This window comes from Lemur catta, chromosome 6 (assembly GCF_020740605.2).
Source record: "Lemur catta isolate mLemCat1 chromosome 6, mLemCat1.pri, whole genome shotgun sequence".
In the NCBI taxonomy this organism is placed as follows: domain Eukaryota; kingdom Metazoa; phylum Chordata; class Mammalia; order Primates; family Lemuridae; genus Lemur; species Lemur catta.
In genome coordinates this window covers 2,928,712-2,947,567 of record NC_059133.1, presented here as the reverse complement: position 1 = coordinate 2,947,567, position 18,856 = coordinate 2,928,712, and the positions used below count along the sequence as shown (strand labels likewise).

Genomic DNA, 18,856 nt, shown 5'->3' with positions numbered 1-18,856 from the left:
CGACCGCTCTCCCGGGAAGCCTGGCCTAGTCCCACGGCCCCTTGTTCCCTCGGGAGCGCTCCAGGCCACTCTGCAGTCGTGTCTCTCCCCTCACTGCACCGTGAACACCCGTCCACTGGTATTCACCGGTCCCCCCGGGGGTCGGCGCTGCAGCCTCGACCGGGGAAGTTTCGGGCTTCCGGGTCGCCCTGCCGAGGGTCGGGACGGCGTCTTGCTTCCTTTTGTTCTAGGGCCGGCTCCCAGAAAGCACTCACTAGAAGAAACCAGAGTCACAAACGGAGCCTGACGCGGTTTCGGAATTGCTGAGCTCCAGGCACTCGCGGTCCCCGAGAGCCCACGGCCGACGGCGCAAGCATGCCCGCAGGTCACGCCCGATGACGCCCGCGGCGCCAGGCGTCGCCCTTTAATGCCGTCCGGCGCCCTGCGCAGCGCGTCACACGCCGCCTGGGACGGAGGCGGGACTTCCGGGCGTGCGGAGGCACAACTTCCGGAGGGAGGCGGAAGAGCCTTCAGGCTCTACGCTCAGGAGTCCCGGGACCGCTGAGGGGCCACCCGGGGTACAGGAAAGGGCCGCTGGGAGCAGGTCGGCCGCACTCACGGTGTCTGGGCCGCGAGTCTGAGGGATGAGGAGGGGCCATGGCCAGCGACGGGGCCAGGAAGCAGTTCTGGAAGCGCAGCAACAGCAAGGTCCCAGGCAGGTGGGTGTGACAGGGAGGGCCGGGTCGGGGTCAGGGGTCAGAGGCCAGACGGCCGCGTCTGCCTGCTGGGCTGCGGGTGGAGTCGGGGTCTGGGAGGGTAATTTGGGCGCTGAGGAGACTGCTGGGTGGTGTGAGGGGTGTTGGGGGGTCTGGAGGGTCCGAGCGTGGGCTCTGGGAGGTGACAGCGGCTGCAGGTAGGAGCGCGGGAGGAGCTGCCGGCAAGTTTTTCCGGAGACTGGCTGGCTGTCTTCTGAGAAACTCCTAGGCTCCCTGGGGAGACTGAAAGGAACTGACACGGGTCATGCTGAGAAGTTTGGTGAAGTCAGGAAACTGGCCGGGGCCAGGCTGCCAGGCTGCGCCTGCTGGGGAGATCGGTTTCTGCAGGGGGCGTGGTGGTTTTGACCCACCTGATTTGCATTCTTGTCTCCCTTGGGGGCTGCTGCGTTTACCTTGAGCGTGGAAGAGAGTTAAAGGTTCTCTGCTTCCACTTTGTGGCCTCAAAACCAACTCCTATCTTATGTCAGCATCAGGAAGCAAACTAAAAGCAATTTTTTTTTTTAATTAAGTACCTGAAAGGACCTGAATGTACCCTAGAAGCTGTACAGGCTTGGCACTCAGCCCCAGCCAGAGCCTTAGGGAATGAGGAGACGTTACATGGAAAATACCTAGGATAAAACCAGCCACTGGTGGAACAGATTAGAGAAAAGAAAACATCCAGATTTCAAAACATAATTTGTTCTGTCTTGAAGCTAAAGTCTAAAATACTGAAAAATAAGAATAATGATATTAGTATAACTCCAAGAATTATAAGCACAGTAAAATGCTTTGTACTCCTGTGTTTCATAATAAACACTACTGCTTGAGGTTTAAAATTGTAAACTTTGGTATTCACTGCATCCAGTCAGAAAAGTTTACTTTTCAGAGTGATCTGGGAGTTGGCAGGAGTGAGTTGCTAACTGCTGACAGTGACTTTGAGATTGAAGAGAGTCATCAAAGGTGGCCAAAGACCCTATTTTACTCTTGATTGTGCTTGATTTAAGAACAATAAGAGCTTTCATCGAAACCAGTGTTAGGGTCAATGATGAGGTGAGGATCCTGGAATGGTGGAGGATAGGAGGTCCTACTAATGACAGGAACAAATGCTGTAGAGTCCAGGGAAAAGGAGCCACATGACAGGGTAACTTTTATGTGTTGCTTTTAGATCTTGAGGTTTTGGTTCTCCATCAGTCTAAACTCTAATCAATTCTTAATCAACTGAGATGTAAGATTAATAGAGCTGCTGTGTGGAGTTACAACAGTGAATAAACTTTTGGATTGATGACTATAGTTCTTGGTAATTTGTCCTTGCACTGGCTTGAATAGTGTTCCACTCCGAAATTCAAGTCCATTCAGAACCTGTGAATGTGACCTTATTTGGAGATAGGGTCCTTGCAGAAGTAATCAAGTTACGATAAGGTCATGCAGGTTTAGAATGCGCCCTAATCCAATGACTGTTGTCTTTATAAGAAGAAGGAAATTTGGACACAGAGAGACAGACACAGGGAAGACGGCCCTGTGAAGACAGAAGAAGAGATTGGGGCAATGCACTTACAAGCTGAGGAAAGCCAGGGATTGCTGGCAGCCACCGCAACTAGAAGAGTCAAGGATAGATTAAGAAACTAATGCAGTCCCAATTTTCCTCTGTGAGATCCTGAATGACGAATGACAGACTTTTCCTTTGATTTTGATGCTGTGCTGTGTCTTAGGCACTTTTGAGAGCGGCTGCCATGTTACACTTATAAAGTTGGAGTGGAGTCTTGGAGAATTGTTAGAGGCCGTCACTGAAGAGGGCAGGAGAAAAAAGGAAAGGTTGGGCCCATCGGAGAGGCCTGCACAGCCTCTGTGTTTCCTCTCTATCCTGTGGTGCTTGCCTCTAGCAGTGCTATTTCAGGTGACGTGCTGGAACTCTTCCCTGAAGGGGGAGTTGCAAAGGTATGCCCTTTTCTCTATCAGCAATGATGATCACCAGCTGCATACTTAGTCTTCCCCTACACAAGCACGGTGCTAGCAGAGGTCCTAGCCAGGTTGCTGTGGCTTTGCCAGCTCTTTCAACTGTTTCCCATGATTGTTTCACTCTTTTCTGAGTGCAGACCTCAACCCAGGGAAACTCAAGAGGAAGAGCACACCCAGCACAAACTACAAGACTATTAAAAGACCTTTTAGGTAGTTCAACCCTTAATAATTCCTTGTGACAAACAATGACAGCTGATATTCATTAAGTGCTCGTATTTCCCCAGCACTATTCTTGATGCTCTGCAAGTGTTAAGTCTACCAGGCTTTTGTAATTTGCAAAGCATGTGGTTTTTTCCTTCAGCCACACTGGCTGGGTTAGGCTTAGTTTAAAGGGCCTTGTTTGTTTCCCCTGAAATGCTGTGCTGAGAAATGTAGTGTTTTTGCATGCTGCACAGGGCCCTGTGTAACCTGACTGCTGCTCCAGCGTTTGGCCACACCTCCTACCTGTCCCTGCTTTGAACTTTTCCCTCAGCAGTGCTGTTGGACTCGGAGGTTCCTTGTTACACCACGCTGTATGATGCCCCTCTTACTGGAATGTTCCTTTCCTCCCTTTGGCCTAGCTTACTTACTTTTTTTTTTTTTTTTTTTACTTTTCAAAATTCACCTCCAGCATACCTCCTTGAAAAGAAAGCTTTGCCTGTTTTTATGCAATCTGAACTAAAGTATTACCCTTTCATGCATGAAACTTGGTATTATTGATATGTGCTTGTTTTCTACACTAGCGAGCTCTGCCAGTTTAGGGAATGTGCCTTACTCATCTTTGCATTGCCAGTACCGACAAGTGGTGGTTGATCCAAACTGTCTTTCAGGTTAGCCGGGAGAGAATAAATGACTTGGCCAAGGTTATACACTGCACCAGAGGTGGTCATACCAGTGGACCCCTCTTTTCTGTGTATAGAGGGTTTTTGGTTTTTAGGTTGCTTGTCTGGCTGATGCTTTCTTAGAAATTTCTTTTATGGATGAACGAGGATGTGTGGTATTGTGGAAAGAATTAAGACTAGCAGTTGGGTGGTCCAGATTTTGGCCTTCTCTTTCTAATGATATCTGTGTGACATTAACCAAGTCATGTCACCCCCAGGGCCCTTGGTTTCTGTATTTGTTACATGAGGGGGTTTTGCTACACCTAAGTGGCTATGGTGAACAGGGGGAGATTTGTTTGGCCTAGCCCGATTCTCTTTGATGAGAAAAGAAGAGGCCGCTAGGACAAATTTTGTGAGTTTGATAATTCATTCATTCAGCAAATATGTATTGAACCCATACTGTGGCGTGGGAGAGCAGAGTTTAACTAAGGTAAGTAGAGAGTTAACTGTTGGAAGGTGATTGCTATAAAAACGTAACACAGGAAAGAGGGATAGGTAAGTTCAGGGGCAGGTGGCCAGGGAGCACCTCACTGAGAAGGTGACATTGGAGGAAGGATTTGCAGGGGGGGAGGGAGCAGCTCCCCTGGGTAGCTGGAGGAAAGTCGTCCAGGCAGAGGGGCAGGCAAGTGCGCAGACCCATTTGCGTCCCAGGAGAGAGCAAGGGGCCAGCGTGGCTATAGCCCAGGGAGGGGAGAGTCCCAGCGCACGAGGTCCCAAGGATGGAGGGATTAGGGCCTCGTGGTTGCAGTGAAGACGTGGATTATTACTCCCGCCTTTTTTTAAAATTTATTTTTTGAGACAGCATCTCACTCTTTTGCCCAGGCTGGAGGGCAGTGACTCAATCACAGCTTACTGCAGCCTTGAACTCTTGGGCTCAAGGGATTCTCCTGCCTCAGCCTCCTGAGAAGCTGGGACTACAGGCACGTGCCTCCATACCTGGCTAATTTTTCTATTTTTTGTAGAGGCAGGGTCTCACTGTGTTGGCCAGGCTGGTCTTGAACTCCTGGCCTCAAGTGATCCTCCTGCCTCAGCCTCCCAAAGTGTTGAGATTATAGGCATGAGCCATTGTGCCTGGCCTGTTACTCTTTCATTCTGAGTGAATGGGAAGCCTTTGGAGGGTTTTGAGCAGAGATGTGGCATGGTCTACCTTAGGTTTGACAGGATTACTTTTATAGACTGGAGGTATCGGGTGGGGGGAAGGGCAGAAGCAGGGAGACCAGGTAGGGGGTGGCTATAGCATCCAGGTGAGGATGGCATCCAGGTCCTGGAGGTGGTGAGAAGCAGTAGGTAGGGGACAAGAATCAGGGAAGGTTCAGTCTCTGGCTTTGGGGGCCTGTTCTGTCTTGGGCCATTGGTGCATTTGGCTCCTGAAGGGCTTGCTTTCTGCAGTTGCAGTTGGAATTCTGGCCACACTTAACTTTAAATGCCAAGACGAAATCACAGCACACTGGGTTTGAGAACACAGACAGCCTTTTAGTGCGGCTCTGATGTTTGCTATTTTAGCTCAGCTCTGCCTGGCAGGGTGTGCTCTGCTGACAGAAGGGTATGCAGGCAGCTGGGGTATATGAAGTATGATATTTGAAAGTGGGATGGCAGCAAGAAAGGCCTAAATTGACTATGGCAGGGCTATGGGTTCTTTGGATAAAGCTGGAGCAGAGGAGGGTTCTTTCTCAGTGTCGTGGCTCTGACAGCTTTTAGTGTACACTGCCAGAGCCGCTGGCATCTCTGAGCAAATGTGACAGCAAGCTCAACAGGCCACCATCCACCCTCAGCTGAAGGAGAGGAATTGTTGGGGGATAATGAATGCATTCAGAAAACAGTTATGGGCCCCTTCCTGGCACCAGGTACTGTGCTGAGTGCTGAGCAAGCGGACGTGGCTCTCAGAGGCTGGAGGACCGTGGGAGGTGGGAGACGTGTGCGCCTGTGATGCTGGTGGAGGTGTGCAGAAGGCAGTGGTCTGGGGATACTGGCAGGTCGCAGGGTCCCGCGTGGGTAGAGTGGTCACATCTTCCTGGCCGTGGGGCAGGAGCCAGGCTGGCTGCAGAGGTGCTGGGTGGGGTGTCAGAGCAACCCTGCAGGAGGAGCCCTGTGCCGGGGAGGAGGGGCATGGAGGGCTTCCAAGGTTGCAGAGCAAACTTGGGTCGTGGTCTTAAGAGCCAGGAGAAAGTGTTGAAGGGTTTTAAGCAGGGAGTGGTGTGATACTGTGACACTGTTTGTCATCCCAGAGGAGAGGGTAAGAGAGGCCAACGGGTGGAGGTGAAGACAAGGGCAGGTTAGAGAGGAGTGCGCAGGTTCAGGGAGCAGGTGGCAGGTGAGGTTCAGAGGATTCGCTGATGGGCTGGGTGTTGGGAGTTGAGATGATCACTGGGGTCTTGGCCTGAGGGGATGGGATGTGGTAGGAATAATGGCCTCCCAAAGGTGTCTGCGTCCCCATCCCTGGAACCTGTGAGTGTGCCATGTTACATGGCAAAGGGAGATTAAGGTCGCTAATCAACTGGCCTTGAAATGGGGGGATTGTCCTGGATTATCTGGTGGGTCCAGTGTAACCGCAGGAGCTCTTACAAGTGGTTGGACAGATTCGACGTGGGATGGACTTCATCCGCGGGTGCTGGCTCTGCAGATGGAGCGTGGGACCACGAGCTAAGGAAGGCGGCATGGCCTTTAGCATCTGGGAATGGCCCGCTGACAGCTGGCAGGAGCAGGCCTGGGTCCTTCAACACGAGGAACTGAATTCTGCCAACAACAACCGGAAGGAGCAGGAAAGGGATTCACCCCTCAAGCCTCCTGGAAGGGATGCAGCCGCTGACACCTGGACTTCAGTCCTTGAGACCTGGGCGGGACTTCCGACCTCCAGAACTTTAAGATATAATTGCATGTTTTAAGTCACTGACTTGTGGTGGTTTGTTACAGCAGCCTTAAGGAGTGGGGGAGTGTGCCCGGGGCTGTCCCGTGGCACTTCCCCAGCAGAGTCTGCCCTTGACTGTGGACCTCGGACCTCGGTCGGTGGCCTTGGGATCACTGGGTAACTGCTGCAGAGTGCATTTTGCCCCAGGAGACTGGAAGTGAGCTTGGAGGATTCTTCCTGTGTCCTGCGTGGGTCCAGGAACTAAAAGGAGGCCCTGCCTCTTTTGTCAGAAATCTTGAGCTGCTGCCTCTGACTAGCTTGGTTTCTATTGTTTTTGCAAATCTGTATTTATCTCCTTGTGTTTTAGAAGCGGCTGTTCATTTGGTAAGAACCCTCACTCCTGTGTTTGGTGTTGGGAGAAGCCCAGGAGCTTGTATTCGGTGGTGATTGTGTGTTGGTGGGAGTTGTAAGTGGAGACGATCTAACCCTGACAAGGGCCTCGGGAGTGCGAGTGTGGGAGTTTTTGCTGCATTTCATAGTTCCTTTCCTTGTTTTTTTCAGTGGTCACTTTTCATGTTATTAAGTGTCTCTTATTTTGTCCAGAAACATTTTGAAAAATAAACAGTGTGACTCATATTTTTTCCTCTTACATATTTAACAGCAAGTCTAGACTCTTTTGGGTTAATTTTAAGTGAAGACAAAATGATTAAAAAAAATAAGTCCCTAATGATTGTGAATTATTTTTTAAATAATGAGAGCAGGAGGAAGGACCCCATCTCCCCCAGGTATTGTTAGGGAACCGTGGGAGCTCATGATGGAAATGAGGACATGGCTCACTTGTCTTTGTTTTTCTTTTCGCCAAACTGCCACCGTCTGGCTGGGGTGGGGAGAGTGACATTGCCCCCTCCTTTCCTTCTGTGGCAGGCTCAGGGTCTTCTGCCTTTCTCAGCATGGTCCTTCATCCACTGAACACAGCCATGTGGAGCTCTGCTCCGTGCAGACACTCTGGGCACAGTGGGGAGTCACGGGCTGGGGAATGTCACTGTGCTTGGCCCTGGGAGCACAGTGTGACTGACCATGTGAGTTCTTTCTCCTGAGGAGTCCAGGGAGAGTGTCCTTTATGGGGACACTCCCAGAGCAGGGGTTCAGTGCTACCTGAAGGTGTGGGGTGGAGTCGCAGAGCTGAGTGGGCGGGGCCTTGGAGTGACCCTCACACTGGGGTCGTTTATTGGGTGCTTACCTGGGGCCAGCACTTTACACACACCACCCATTTAGTCCTCACAGCAGCCATGGGTGGGGGAGGTACTGAATGGTCCCTGTTTTCCATTGGAGGAAACTTAGAAGCTGATTCACTTCCTTGAAGTCACACAGCTTATAAATGGTAGAACTGGGATTGGAACCTTAGGAGTAGATGTCCAGAGTCCACCGTTAGCCGACTTAGCATATCTATATCGTCCATGCCCTGCGGTCATTAGCACGGAAACCATCAGGGAGCTCACTCACCCACCAGCAATCTGATCCTTCTGAAGGATGGTTTGGGTGGGGCAGATTCCCCAGCACCCACCCCTAGTGTCTGAACTCAGGCTGCTGCCTTTCTGGGCCTGCCTGGCCTCGGAGCCCTGCTGAGCTCAGCCTGAGGCCTGGCTCCCCAAGGCTGGGGGAAAACCATATTCCTTGTGCTTTGATTTTATGCCTTGACTTGGCACTTTGACTTCTGTGTCTCCAGGCAGTTCTTCTGGAGTTGTTCTTCACCCCACGTTCCCTTTAGGGAGGGGAGGCAGAGGTGTCAGGAGGCCCAGAGGGAACAGGGCAGCCTGGGCTCTTTCCCATTTCTGGGGCCCTGTTCTATGGGGAACTTTCATTTTGAGTATGCCCAGATGTTTTGTTCTCCCCCTCTGAAAAGCCGTTTCCTCTTTTCTGGGGATTAACATGGAAATTCCATCCTGAGTGCTGAGGGTCATGAAGGGGCACGTAGCGATCGGTGGGTCCAGTTGGTTAGAACAGCTATGGAGTCTCCCATTGCAGTGGATGGGAAGGGCCGAGAATGTGGTGGGCCCCTTAACGTGGGGGTGGCCTCATGGCTAAGGGTTGGCAGTGGTCCCTCCTGGAGGCATGTGTTTGAGGCTCCTTTACCTACAGGTGGACGATGAGGGCAGGAGAGAGTGTGATTTTCCCCAGTGTGAAGAAAGGAGGACTGAGGGCTTGGCTGGGGGCACGGAGGTAGGGAGTGCATGGAAGAGTCTGTGGGCATCTGGGCGGCAGCAGGAGATGAGGAGAGAAAAGGAAGAAGGGCTCAGTGTGGTGAGTCTGGAGCTGAAGCGGGGCAGGGAGGGAGTGAGTGAGAGGCAGCAGGAAGGAGAGAGAGGGGATGGGGCTGGGTGATGGCTGGCTGCTGGGGTGGGCAGCATTGCTTAACCATGGGACATGTTGTGAGAGATGCGTCCGGCGATTCCGTCATTGTGGGAACATTACAGAGTGCACTTGCACAAACCCAGGTGGTAGAGCCTGTGACACACCGAGGCCGTGTGGTAGAGCCTATTGTTCCCGGGCTACACACCTGTGCTGAATGCTGTAGGCAGCTGCGACGCAGTGGTAAGTATTTGTGTATCTAAACATAGAAATGGCACAGTAAAAATATAGTATAAAAGATAAAAAATAGTACAGCTGTAAGGGGAGCATACGATGAGTGGAGCTCGCTGGGCTGGAAAGCGAGGGAGAGGGAGGGCCCAGGGCGTTACTATGCCTGCTGCAGACCTCGCGAACCCTGCACGCTTGGGCTGCACCAAAGTCATACATTTCTTTTTCTTTCTTCAACAATAAACTAACCTTACCTTACTGTGACTTTTTTACCTTGTAAACTTTTAATTTTTTAAAACTTTTTGCCTCTTTTGTGATAACAATCTAAAACATACAGTCTAAACAATCTAAAACAAAAATATTTTCTTTCTTTATGTCATTATTCTGTAAGCTTTTTTGTATTTTAAAAAAAGTTTTTCCGTTTTAAGCTCTTTTGTTAAAAACTGTTAACAAGACACAAACATACGTGCTAGCCTAGACCTGCACAGGGCCAGGATCGTCAATACCACTGTCTTCCACCTGCACATCTTGTCCCACTGGACGGTCTTAGGCACACAGGCAGGGAGCTGTCGGCTGCTATGAGAACAGTGCCTTCTTCTGGAATGCCTCTTGAAGGACCTGCCTGAGGCTGTTTTACAGTTAACTTTTGTTTTTTTTTTAATAAGTAGGAGGAGTACACTCTAACGATACAAAATATAGTATGGTAGATACATAAACTTGTAACACAGTTGTTTATTGCCATTGTCAAGTGTTATGTACTGTACCTACTTGTATGTGCTGTACTTTCGTTGGGTGCCAGCACAGTAGGTCTGTTTACCCGGCATCGCTGCAAACACGTGAGTAACGCATTGCGCTGTGATATTACGACAGCCATGATCACTAGGCGCTGAGAATTTTCAGCTCCTTTATAATCTTATGAGACCACTGTTGTGTATATGGTCTGTCATTGACTGCAGCGTTGCCATGCAACACATAACTGTACTTCTCCTGTTAGACATTTCAAAATACTTCTGTTCCCTTTATTTATTTTTTTAGAGACAGGGTCTTGGTCTGTTGCCCAGGCTGGTGTAGTCATAGCTCACTGTAACCACAAGCTCCTGGGCTAAAGTGATCCTTCTGCCTCAGCCTTCTGAGTAGCTTAGCTGGGATTACAGGCACTTGCCACTGCATCTGGCTAATTTTTTAAAAAGTTTTTTATAGAGATGGGGTCTCACTTTGTTGCCCAGCCTGGTCTTAAACTCGTGGTCTCAAGTGATCCTCCTGCCTCTGCTTCCCAAAGCACCGGATTATAGGTGTGATCCACTGCACCTGGCCTTCCTTCACATTTGCCAGGTTTTCTGTAATAAACACACATTGCTTTTATTATGAGGGAAAAATTTATTGTAAAAATGCTATTTCCAAGACCTATTTCAAGAGATGTTCATGAAACAGCTTTTCATGTGGCTCAGAAATATTGCCTAAGTCCCTGCTGGGTTCTCAGCATTCTGGGAGCCATGAGAAGTGTGACAGGAGACAAAATCCAGTCCCTGTTGCAGGAGCTCATGGCCCACTGGTGACACTGAGTCGGTGGGAACCTCGCAGGACAGGGTAAGACTTACTGCCAGGCAGAGTTGTGTGGGTGTCAGTGGTGGGACCCGGAGACCCTCTTTGGTTTGGGTCTGTGAGGCCATGTCTTTCTGCAGTTGACTGCTTGGGGCAGACATGAGTTTCAGATTATGCTGTGGGTGGAGGGGATGGTATAATAGAATTGTTTACTCTTGTAATAATGGTTTTCATACATTTTTCTCCAAAGCCCTCTAAAGTTAATTTCCTTGGAAAACTAACTTACTTCTGAATATATTTTATAAATCTGGGAAGCATCACTATGTTTTAGAATGAGCCTAATGATAAATTCAGTTGTTAATTTAGTTCATATTTCAGAAAACCACTATTGAACCCAAAGGGGGCATTGAGTAATGACTGTGCTTGAAGAAGAGAGGTTGATACGCCATAAACTGAAGTTGACTAAATGATTTGCCTGTTCACATCATATATCTGAAATACAGAGAAGCATTTAATCGTAAATGTGGTAATATAGTTTTGCATTTATTTTATGATGCTTAGAACACTGCAGCTGGATTTATTTCTTTTCCACACTTTCATTTTCTCTCACTCTTCACTATTTGCCTCATTGCTATTTTCACCCCCTGCTATTTAACCTTTAATTAAAAAAATAAAAACAAATCCGTTCTGTTCTGGTACCATCTGTTTTGTTTCAAAGGCAGCACCTTGATGTAGGGGCTCCAAATTCAAACCAGAAAGTTGTTCTCCAGGATCTGCAGGAGAGAGCTGCCTTCTTGTCAAAACCCAGTGGCTTTGCAACACTGGACTCTAGTCACACCTGACTTCTGGGCTTCTGACTTGTTGCTTACTTTTGCAAAGATTTCTGTGTGTGACGTGAAAAGAATGGGGGGACTTAGAGTTTATCAGGAATGTGTCCTTGAGGGGTCCTTCATGTTTTGACCCTTCTGGAGAACGAGCCACTGCTTCAGGAGTTGTGTCTGTGTCTAGTATATACACACCTCACCTTCCCAGAGCCAGAGCAGTCTGTAAAAAATCAGTAAAACATTAGTAAAAAAAAAAAAAAAAATTAGTAAAAAGCTAGTAAACATTTCAGATATTCAGAAAGGGTGGACTCACACTCGTGTGTGTCCATCCAGCCTGAGAAAGAAGACGTTGCACACGGCAGCTGAGGCTGCTGCGTTCTTTGCCTGGACCCAGCTTCTTTCCCCAACCGCCTGATAATCACCATTCTGGATTTTGTATTTTCATCCCCATGCGTGCAGTAGGAGTTTTTACCACTTGTGTATGTATCAAAAAATGATACGGAGTATCATTTAACATTTAAAAATGTTTATAAAGGATGTCATACTGTGTGTTTTCAACTTTTCAGTGTTCTATTTAATGAAATTTATGTACATTGATTCTGGTAGCTCTAGTTCATTCATGTCTGCTGGGGTTAGATTTCATTGTATGTATATATTCTAGTTGTTTGTGCATTATTCCATCAATAATGGGCATCTAGATTTATCTAAATTTTTTTTCTTTTTTAGTATTACATACATTGCTGAATCTATCTCCTTATATGCTTGTGCAAGAATTTTTCTAGGTTGTATATCAAGAAGTGGAATTATATCATGTGTATCTGCTTTTCTTTAAGGAGTCACTAGGGTTCTTTTTAAAACAGTGGATTACTGCTGTGTTTTAAAGTAGTATAATTTATAAGAAATTTATTGGTTAATATACTTTTTTAAAGAAAGATTTCATTATCTGAAATGAGGTAGCGGGTTAGTTGCCACTTATTCTTTTAAAATAGCTTTAGTCAAAGTTTGTTTTTCTTTTTAGCTGTGCAAGACTAAATAAAAATGCAATTTTGATAAGATAAAATGAGATTCCTTTAGTCTGAGCCTGAACTTTGTTCGAACATTTTCTGCTCCATAAGCACATTTGGTTTGCCTGTGAAGAATTAATGTGGCTCCGGCTGTCCTGGGAGGGAAGGGCCCGTGGGCTGTGATAAGCTGCAGAGACGTTTGTGAAAATGGCATGGAAGTGCTGGGCAGTGGGCCCCCGGTTTTGAGCTATATGAACATACTGGGAGATGATAGAAGAATGTAAATGTTCACAGAAAGATAAATTGATAATATCGATGACTGCTGTTTGTAGGTCACTTTACAACACCCAAACTGCGGCCATCTCATCTTGTACACATTCTTATTCCCAGTTCTGGGATGAGGAAGTTAGAGCTCAGCTCAATTACTTGGTTAAAGCTTTGTCAGCTAGTAAGTGTTGGAGCGGGGCCTCAGACCTGGGCCTTTTGAATCTTAAACATTGGGAGCTTTTACCAGTGTCAGGGAGGACTCCATGAAATTTTAGGGAAATGACATGACACATAGGTTGTACTTGATCTAAAGTGGCTATATGCTTTTTTTGGGGGCGAGGGGTGGTGGTGACTATAGCAAGCATTTGATTCTGCTCATGGATTCTCTTGGCCAGAAAGTCAGGGCACAGTGGGGACAACTCCTCTCTGCTCTGTGATGTCTGGGGCATCAGTAGGAAAATTTGGAGGCTGGGCCTGGAATCATAAGGTGGCTCGTTCCCTTGTCTAGCGGGTGATGCAGGCTGTCAGCTGGGACCTCCGGTGGTGCTGTTGGTTGGGCTTCCTTACAGAACAGTGGTGCCTGGGTCCCGAGAGAGAGAAAGAGAGAGAGAGAGAGAGAGAGAGAGCGAGCGAGAGAGAGAGCGCCCAAGAGAGCCAGGTGGAAGCTGTATTGCTTTTTAAAAAGTTACAGCATCTTTATTGAAGTCCAGATACAACATAATTCACCCATTTAAATTCACATACAACAGCATTCACCCATTTAAAGTATATAATGCAGTGGTTTTTAGTGTATTCAAAGAGTTGTGTAACTATCACCACAATCAATTTTAGAACATGTTTATTACCTCAGAAAAACCCTTGTATCTTTTAGTTGTCACCCGCAGCCTCCCTCCTCCCATCTCTAAGCAACCACTAATCTACTTCCTGTCTCTATAGAATTGCCTATCTAGACATTTCAAGTAAATGGAATCATATAGCATTTTTTTGTGATTGGCTTCATGCACTTGGCATAATGTTTTCAAGGTTCATCCATGTTGTAGCTTGTATCAGTACTTTTTTATACTGAGAGGTTTATCCCCTCTGGACTGGGCTCTCAGGAGCCTGCGGTGGCCACAGGGGATCTGCGGCAGGGACAGAGAGAGCTGCTCCCCTGAGTTGGGTGGGTCACTGGCCTGGCGTTGGGCTGAACTGGTGAGGGCTCTTGGGAAGCTGAAGAAAAGCTCGTTTGTTCTCCTTTCCTTTCTCGGCAGCATCCAGCACGTGTATGGAGCCCAGCACCCGCCCTTTGATCCGCTGTTACACGGCACGTAAGTGAAGTCTTCGCCTCACCTGGCGTCTCCGCGCTGATCCGAGGAGGGCGTTAGCAACCACTGTCTGCCTGCTTCACGCCAGCTCCCTGGCATTCCCAAGGGAGGAAGTGGTTGCTCTTCAGCAAACACTGATCACACAGTTGCTTTGTGTGAGACACTGCTTGCCCTGTATAGTTCATCCCCCCGTGGGGGTGGCGGACATGGGGGCCATAGCCCCATGGAGCCACCAGGAGAGCCAGGAGCTGGCAGCCCTTAGCCAGGGGCAGCTCGGCTCTGGGGCTGTTCATGGCGGCTCCTTGTTTCCCTTCCTCTCTCGCGCACTCCCTACCTGGCTGTTGAGGCTTGCTCTGCCTTGTGTCCACGCCCCTCCACCAGGGCAGGAGGGAGTGGCAGGTGTGGGACTTGGCCTTGTGCTGGGGTGGCCCTGCAGGACCGTACCTGTCTGACAGGTTTCCTGATGTGAGGTGGGGGCCAATATTGTATGTTGTCATATTTTGGGGGACTCTCATGTAAATTATACTGTCTCCAAATCCATACAGCAAAGGCCTGTGTTCTCTGCACAGTCTCTCCTGCCTACACCCCTCAGCTGCTGCTGTAGGAGCTTTGCTGAGACGCTGGGAACGGAGGATGTGTTTGAAGGCTATGGCCGAGTGACGTGGGGGCGTAGGTTGGTGCACTGTCACTGTGTAGGACAGGGCCTCCTCGTAAATTGGTCCTGTCAGGTGGCAGAGGCTGCTCATCGTGACTCTCCCTGGAGACTCCTTTTCTGTAACTGGATCCTCTCGAGCTTGGCCTGCCCTCGTGTTAGCTGTCTCTATAAACTGCCTTTGCTTTTTCCCTTCACTGTCAGCTAGATTGAGGTTGAAAACTTTCAAGTGTGTCTTTGTGTCTGGGATTGTTTTCTGGGCAGTTTTGAGGTAAAGGCTGAGGCCCCCAGGCGTGTGCGAGTAAAGAGTCCTTTGCGTTGCAGCTTGCTCAAGGCCACGCCCAAGATGCCGACCACGCCGGTGAGGGCCAAGAGGGTGAGCACCTTCCAGGAGTTTGAGAGCAATACCAGTGACGCCTGGGACGCCGGGGAGGACGACGACGAGCTCCTGGCCATGGCGGCGGAGAGCCTCAACACCGAGGTGGTCATGGAGACGGCCCACCGGGTGCTGCGCGACCACAGCCAGCGGCGGGGGCGGCCCGAGCTGCAGGAGGCCCCAGGGCCGGAGCAGAGGCTGAAGGCTGAGGCAGAGCCACCTTCAGCCTCGGGTGACCTGCGGCTGGTGAAGTCTGTCAGCGAGAGCCACACGTCCTGTCCTGCAGGTAGGCTGGGGAGGACTAAGAGATGGTGTGTGTTTCTGGCAGGGCCGGGAAGGGTCAGCCTCACTGCCCTGACTCACCGACGGTGCTGCAGGCAAGGATGCCCCGACCAGACTGCACCCCCTGCCCACCCTGCTCTCGTGACCACCCATGTTCCAACCCACTCCCCACTTCTACTTTCACCCGTGGCACTTGCTACCTTCTAGCACACTCTGTGCCCCCTTACTGGTTGTGTGTCATTTAGCATCTGCCCCCTTTACCAGAAAGACTGTCCACAGGGCAAAGACTTACATCCAGTTTGTCCATGGTGCCATCCCAATCCTGTAAACAGTGCCTGGCCCATGGCACATACTCATTGAAAGACCGTGTGGCTTTCCATCAGACACAGTGTGCCTCCAATGCACAAAGAGCGAAGACAGTCACAAAAGCAGTCTGAGGAGCAGCTGCTGAGCACCTGGGCAATGGGTACAAAGCATAGACATCATCTGACCCTTGAGGGGGTTATAATATGAACGTGGCAATTCCAAAGTCAGACTGCCACCCCCGACAGACCCTGAGCCCACATGATACACATCCCTGGCAGGAATCACTGGAAGTTGCCTGCAGAGGTCCAGCCCTCCTCAGCTAGAAATGTCACCCCTGAAGCTGCCAGCTGCACTAAGAGCTGGTGTGCTTAGGAGGGAGACAGGGCCTTCTGATCCCTTGTGCACCCCCATGGCCTTCTCACAGCCAGCCACAAAAGCCACATGTCCTGCATTCCATTTGGAGGAGAGATGCCTTTGGAAGAGGCCAGCTGGTGCAGCCACGGACCTCGTTAATACCTCTCTCCAAGGCTCCCAGTGGCTACGGTGCGTCCCCATTTACAGATGAGAAGACGATCGTTACAGTAGCTTCCTCGTGTGGACAGTTGTTGAATTTGGTGTTTGTAGGGAGGGACGACTGCTGGAGGTTTCTATTTACCATCTTGCTCTACCCACCTAGGTCAAGTTTTTAAAAACACTTTCTAGGAATTGATTAACTTCTAAAATGTTACAGTTCTCATTAGGTGGGAATGCTATGAATTATTTCATTTGATCAATTTTCATTTTGGAATCTAATAAATTTTAAAGTTTTTGAACTTATAAATAGAAATCTAGTTATGGCTTTTGCAAAGGGCTTGACAGTCCTGGTGACTGATTGAAGTGCACGCCAGCCGCCCAGCAGGCCCAGTCCTGGGCGGTGGGTCCTCGCTTGTGGCAGGAACCCTGAGTGCATCTGCTCGTGGGTGGTGCTGCTGTTGAAGTGCTGCGAGCCGTTGCTGGCCGTGGTCCTCAGCACCCCCAGATGCAGGGGCTCGTCTGGGCAGGACCACGTGGTGTGTGGTTGGGGGTCCCTGACCAGGAGCCAGGCTCAGGCTGCATCCAGCCAAGGTGGGGTGTCACCCTGGGATGACTTATCTTGTAAGAGCAGATCGAAGGCTGCTCCAAGCAGCTTGTGGCTGGGAGATGGGGGGCCCCTGGCCTCTTGGCCTGTGCCTGCCTTGGAGTCGGCCATCTTTCTCGTGTTTGCTATCTAGGCATGCCTTTGTGAGCCCTTCAATATGATGATAATGATAGCATTTATTGATCACTTACTGTGTGACAAGTACCGTAGCAAGCCCTTGTGATAGCAAGTTCATTAAACTTCACAGCAACACTAGGGCATAAGACTTGCTGTCATTCCTATTTCACAGATGAGGTATGGAGGGGTCAGCAGCTTGCCCAGAGCTGCATGCTGACCTGTAGGCCGGGGCTCAAACCTGGGTATTCGACTCCAGAGTTCCCCCTGCTGGCCACAGGCTTCACTGGCAGAGCGGGGAGTCTCCATGGGGTGATCCTGCCCCCAGGAGACGTGGAGCAGTATCTTGGGGCAGTTTTGGTTGTTGCTGCTGAGGCAGGGCATTGTGTCACTGGCAGGTAGTGGGTGACATCCCACAGTGCCCAGGACAGCCCCCACCTCCAACAGAGAGTGATCCAGCCCCAAATGTCCACGGGCCGAGGCTGAGAAGCCCTGGTCTGGAGTCCACTGCGCTCCTCCCTCAGTGCACTGAAAGGGTTGGTGACAGGGTGGCGGATGTTTCAGTTCTCTCGGTCGCAGCTGCCTGGTAGTCGTCAGACCGTTTACTCAGCAGTGGCGTGAAGATGGGCACATCTCTGTTCCTGTTCTTGGGGACCTGAGGCTGTGGCATGGGGAGGCTCAGCAGCAGTCTGGTGGGGAGACACAAGCACGGGAATGGACGGGATCCAGAAGCACCCAGGGGACTGAGTTTCCGTTTCGTCTTGTTAAGGAGGGGAGATGTTGTGGGGCTTCCTGGGCCTGTCATCTGGTCTGTCTCCTGAGGGGCAGGGGCTGTGTCTGCTGCCTGCTTTGCATGTTTTGCAAATTCCCTGGAGACAGGGGCCATGTCCCGTTTGTCTTTGTTTCTCCTTGGTGTCCTGTGTAGATGCATAAATGCTGTTGAAGTAAATGCAGTTTTGCTCAGGGCCGCGTGCCATGTGGCTTTTTGCGTGCCCCACCCCTGCAGCACCCTCCTGCCTCCCTGCTCAGGGTGAGGGCCTTGCTGCTCAGGTGATGGAGCTGTGAGTTGCATTTTCCTTTGCTGCTCATATGAGCAGCGGTCTGCAGTTCTAAGCACTGAGGATGTGCTGTCTCATGGGGTACTGCGCAGCCCCGCTGCATGGGTGTGCCCTGTGTTTATGATCCGTTTCACACTTAGGCCTCTCCCTTCACGGTGCGCGGCCTTGGGGAGCTAGATGTCGTCCTGAGAGCGCCTGCAGCCTGCCCGCCGTGGTCAGCCTTGGCCTTCAGCCCAGGATAGGTGGCTGTGCTGCAGTTCAGCGGTAGTGCAGTCAGGCGGCTTGTGCCCAGCCTTCCCGATGCTTGTTTTCACGTTTTGGCTATCCTGACTTCCTTAAAATGCCTCAAAAATCTGACCTTATACCTGAGGTCAGATGCACTTTGCTTATTTAGTGACACTTGGGTTAATAGCAAAAGCCTGTCTTCAGCTGGAAGGGCTCTGGAAGGTCTGCTCAGTGGGCAGTGTGCTGGACGAGGGCTGTCCCTGTAGCTGTGACGGAGCTGCAAGCGGGGTCTTGTGTGGACACCAGCTGGTGGCAGTTATGTCACTGGGGGTAGGATGTTGACGTGCTTCTTGTTCATGGTAACACAGAGACCTGGTGGTTAATCTTACTGTTAACTCAGGGGACATCTCTGTCACTTTACATTCAAAATTCCACCTGTCCCATGTTAGAATGGGGGCCAGAAGTGGGCAGGCCCTTAGGTGTCTTGATGAAGTTACATCGGTCATCTCTTAAGATCATGGATTAATAAAGTTGAGTACCTTTAATTCTGAGACATAGTGTGTAGGTGTTCTTTCTGCTGAATCTTTTTTTTTTCTTTTTTCTTTTTAATTGACAGCCTCACTCTGTCACCCAGGCTGAAGTACAGTGGTGTCATCACAGCTCACTGTAAGATGGAATTCCGGGGCTTTAGCGATTCTCCTGCCTCAGCCTCCCAAGTAGCTGGGACTACAGGCGCATGCCACCACACCTGGC

General features: G+C 50.0%; 1 protein-coding gene across 1 annotated transcript in view; it reads left to right on the top strand.

Moving 5' to 3' along the window:
- Positions 1-472: 472 nt before the first annotated feature.
- The window catches only part of TBC1D22A (TBC1 domain family member 22A), a 327,765-nt gene continuing 309,381 nt past the window's right edge, over positions 473-18,856 (top strand). The window contains 3 exon segments of the mRNA XM_045552759.1: positions 473-698; positions 13,920-13,976; positions 14,950-15,287. Of these exon segments, the coding sequence (XP_045408715.1) occupies positions 637-698; positions 13,920-13,976; positions 14,950-15,287 (457 nt within the window). The 5' untranslated portion in view covers positions 473-636.